Here is a 5,000-nt window from a genome sequence, read left to right as displayed (position 1 = left end):
GAACTGATATTAATCTGAAACACTTCCTCCGTAGAAGAAATAAATATCCAGATTTGTACAAACTTTGCTTTTTATTGTAAACGTTTTTACCTGCAGGAAGGCAAATTTGGGTCAGGTGTTACGTCATAATGTGCATTGATTTAGACGTCATTTGGCATTGCTACGTCACGCTCAGTACCTATAAAATCGGATGGTCAAACTTGATTGTCAGTTTTTGCAACAAGACAATTAAGTGGCTTATTATTTACACATACTGGAACAAGACTACATACGGCATTGAAACAAGGTGAGTTTCCTTTAGGTAGATCAAACATGGTCTGAATGGAAAACATATGGGACCATCATACCTATCAGAGTATAATGAATGGTAAACTATTATTGGTTACCAAGGGTCTTACATTAAAGTGTTCTCAGAGATTTTAGACAGCCATTTTCCAGATCATGTCACAGCCAATTCTTTAGTCTTCGCTGAGGGAGAACATTGTATTTAATGTACTTACAATGTTTTGCTTTTCAATGTTTAGATGGACGAGTTTAGTGCAAGCTTTAACACTCAGTTGACTGAGCCTATGAGAAAGGAGTTAGGAAGTGTCCTCGCACACCAGGATGAAGTGGCGAATATTGCCTTGAACATACTGCTCTCTGATATCGAGGCTATGGAGGGAGATAGGAGGTTGGAGCAACAGCAGTGGCAGATGGAGAAAGAGAAATTGAAGTTGGAGATAGAAGCTGCTCACAAGGAGGAGCAAATAAAATGTCAGGCTGCTGTTGAAGGAATGGCAGAAAGGATCAAGAAAGAAACCATCGAGGCTTTGGAGGGAGATAGGAGGTTGGAGCAACAGCAGTGGCAGATGGAGAAAGATAAATTGAAGTTGGAGATAGAAGCTGCTCACAAGGAGGAGCAAATAAAATGTCAGGCTGCCGTTGAAGGAATGGCAGAAAGGATCAAGAAAGAAACCATGGAGAGGCTGGAAGAGAGGGAGCAAATGGAGGCTGAACACAAGAGCCTCATTGCACAGATGAAAAGGGACGAAGAAGAGCGAGACACATCCAGCAAGAAGGTGACAGTGGCTTTAATGAAGGAGGTGGAAACTCTGGTGGCTTCCAGGGACCAGCAGCTTAAAGCAATGGAGGAGCATTACGAGGGTGCCACATTTGACTTGAATCTAAGGCTGAGGGAGAAAGATGAGAGAATCTTATCTCTTGAAAAGGAAAGGGATGAATTTAAAGTGAGCGTGCTGAAGGCCTCAAAGATCTGGCAAATGAGGTGCAAGCAAATGGAAGACCTTGTCTTGTCTGAAGCCTTGAACACGGCTGTTATCAAACAGAGGCTGATGTCAGAATTGAGGACTCAGGCTGAGACATGGATGTTTGGAAATGTAAATCATTCTTCTTTTTTTACATGAAATTAATTAACCTCCTTTACCGTGAAATTCTATTGTTTGAGTGCAGCACTGCCTGGTTGACAGGGCTTAACTTCATCTTTGGATTCCTTTGTCTCTTTTCATTCCTCAGGCTTCAGAAAATTCCACAGATGGCCATACGAAGAGCATGCCAAATGTTTTCCTGAAGTGGAGGATTCGTAATGAATGGAGGAAACTACAGGGGAATCAGGCCTTCTTCAATGCTGATCTTCAGGTAGTATACATGTTTGTTCCTTTTAAAACTGCCTTTTCTTATTTGCTATGCTTTAAAATCTTCAACATGTAATGTGTGTTTCTGTCTCAACATTACTTTGTTTTCAGAATTGCTGCCTTAGCAAAGACATTGAGACAGTGATACTGTCAATTAATGCAGCTCAGGATAAGATTAACCTGAAGTATAAGAAACAGATTGACAAGATCAGAAAGGAGGCCAAGGAGAAGGAGGCCAAACTAGTTCAAGCTGCATTGAAAGAGACGTCAAAGCTTGAGAAAAAGAAAAGAGAGAGAATGGAAAAGATTCAACAGGCTGAGCTGAAGGAAGAGAAGAAAAGGCAAATTCAATTGAAAAAGCAGAGAGAGCAAATGCAAATAAAGGAAAAGAAAGAGCAGGAAAAGGCAGAAGCAAAAGAACAGCGCGAGGCAAAACGGGCCGAAACAGAGAGCAGAGGTCAGAATGAATCCCAGACCGGCAGGAGGAGATTCTTCAGGGCATGCTTCTAGGTCAACTTAAGGTCAACCGCTGGCGAAAGCAAGGAGGAACACTTTGCCCCAAATCCTCACCTAAATAATCAAAACAGAACACTAGAGAAGAGGGAGTCTGCCCCTTGCTACAGCCCTGTATCAATTTAGACATAAAATGCCGTATCATCAGGCACGTGCACAGATAGACCCCTAGTGGTGCTCAAGCACCTGCCCTTTTGCCCGGGATGAGAAAAGTGCCCTTCCCGCTGGAGCCCAATTTTTTCTTCAGTAATCAATATTTCAGAATCAAAATTAGGCTACTCTCTTTGTCATCAATTCTTCCAAAATGTGTTTTGATATCTGACGGGGCATTTTTTTGAGTTATTGTGAAAATTTCGCCCCGACATTCTCCGCAGCGCTCACAAGCCCCCGCCGCGCCCCTCCTCCTCCTAGTGCTCATGCAGTGTTGAGCATGGTGTTGGAGTTGAGCGCCAGGCCAAACGGCTGCATCCTACTTCTTCTCTGACCCGCAGCATCAGACAAACAGGTAATGACAGTGTTTGTGCAATCCACCGACGTTGTTTGGTTATAAATTAACCACAACATTAGCGCTGCAGAAAACATTACGTTGCAACTGGTCCGACGGTTCATATAAAATAAACAAACAAAAAAAAAAAGAGAGAAAAGAAAAGAGAGACTCCAAAAGCAGAAGGACAGGGAACTGCAGCAAGCAGCTCAGCTTTTATCTTGGATCAGGCCATCAACTAGTAAAACAAATGTGTTTTTTATATATTTACTTATTATTATTATTTTTTTTTAATTTTATAAATAGTTTTGGCTATGGGTGCCCTTTTTTTTGGCTTGAGCACCTGCCCCCCAAAATGTCTGTGCACGTGCCTGCGTATCATTATCTCACTATAACCGAGCCTGCCCTCATGTTTGATTCTAGATTTAAATCTCTTTATCCTTATGCCCTCTCTCCCCCCTCTCTCTCCTGCCCACACTTAACTACCTCTGGGGTTCTGGTATGAGCTTTGGCCCCCTTCATCCCTACCAGGATCATAGAACTTCTGATCTGGAAATAAAGATGCTATTAAGAACATTTCTGATTCAGGTGCTCTTTTTTGTACGTTGAGAAGTCTGAGAGGGGTGTGAATGCATTATTGAAACTGAGATAAGATTGTGGGTTGCTGTGACTTGTCACTTGTTGTGACAGCAGTAATCATTGTGAAGGCATGTCACACATACATATCCACCATACATCTTCTATAGGTCAGCCTGCATACATTGAGTGAGCAAAACTGGTCGAATCAGTGCATATCAAGATTTAAGTGTCCAAGGCAGGCCGCTGCCACGCCTGTCTCCTGCTGGACGCACATTTTGCCTATATCATTTTAAACTCTCACTAACCGTCGCCGTCATGTCCCTGTCCCCTGGACGCTTACAGGCATACATGAAGTTCTGCAGCCGTAATACTATTTTAAAATATATGTTTCCTTCGGAGGGGCAACACATACATGATCAAAACTGTTACTCTGTGACACTCGTTTTCAGAATCAGCCTTATTTTTGTGAAGAGCTCAATTTGATAAAGCGTATCCTCTACAAATTGAGGTTACAAACAAGATGTCCAGCTCTTCTGGACCCAGAGGTAGAGTGTGTAAATGGTAGGTGAGAGAAAGGTAAAAACAGTAAAACAGATAATCACATGAAAAACAGATGCCCTCTGTAATGTCTGAAACTACATATTATCACTAAAATTGTTTGTATTTTATATTTAATATTTCGTTTTATAAAACATTTCTTCCAGTTTCTGTCTGTTCAATGTCCCCCAGTTAAAGGGGCATGGGGATTCAGACAGGTCATAAAACTGATTTTAGTTTAAAATTAAAATTGAAGGGAGAGAGAGATAAAAAGTACAATATGAGGATGTGAAAATAAATTATATTCCAACTTTAAGTCAACAACATTGAGTTTGATGCTTAGAAGACACAACAATTGATTGCCAATGAATATTAGGTTAGAAAATATAACATTTGCCCGGTTTAATGCAACTTCTGGTATAAACCATGGCCATGTGCGGTATTCTATCTGAATACGGATACAGATTATTTTGTTGGTCGAACAGATACAGATACAAATACAGACAATTAGGTCGCTGTGCACCTGTAATACATACACGCACACAAAAACACACACTCAAACACACTCGCTCTCTCTCACACACACACAAATAGACATGCTCATAACCCAACCATACCCCCGCCCCCACCCCAACATACACATACACTCAAGCACTATAATGATGGAGATGAAACGAGACAAATTGGGGTTTAGCAAAATCGTCCAGGCAACCACAACAAACACAGAGCACTAAGCAGCTTCATCTTAAACTTCCTGCAAGATCCAAAGGCCTAATGGTCACAGGGAAGCACTCAGTCTAACTCTATTGGTCTCCCATTGCGTAGTTGTTGTCGTATTTGTTTGCTTGTTTTGCTTTACATAAGTGTCACATATGTTAATTATACAATGTCATTTTTTCAGTTATTCAGCACAAAATGCCATTTATCCCCCATTTTCTCCCATGCTTTTCTCTCTTTCTCTCTCTCTCTCTCACACACACACACACACACACACACACACACACACACACACACACACACACACACACACACACACACACACACACACACACACACACACACACACACAAAGTACCCACCTTTGAGAGATGGTGGTTGATAGACTCCAATGTTTTGTCTATTGGGTTTAAGGACACCATTTTCCCCCGTAGTCATCTACAGAAAAAGTGCAGTTAGAATTTGTAGAACAAGCTACCGCACCATGAACCTTTTCAAATACACGTTACTTACTTAGGTGACACATTTGTACGGAT

The 5,000-nt window shown here is 41.5% G+C and overlaps 1 protein-coding gene across 1 annotated transcript in view; it reads right to left on the bottom strand.

Annotated features, from left to right (window-relative positions):
* LOC308379933 (uncharacterized protein) overlaps nt 1-5,000 on the bottom strand; it is a 24,055-nt gene that overhangs the window by 6,942 nt on the left and 12,113 nt on the right. The window contains exon 3 of the mRNA XM_080857206.1: nt 4,827-4,902. Coding sequence (XP_080713332.1) covers nt 4,827-4,902 — 76 coding nt within the window. The remainder of the gene's footprint in view (nt 1-4,826; nt 4,903-5,000) is intronic.

Source organism: Sprattus sprattus (assembly GCF_963457725.1).
Source record: "Sprattus sprattus genome assembly, chromosome: 18".
Lineage (NCBI taxonomy): Eukaryota > Metazoa > Chordata > Actinopteri > Clupeiformes > Clupeidae > Sprattus > Sprattus sprattus.
This window is presented reverse-complemented; position numbering and strand designations above follow the sequence as displayed.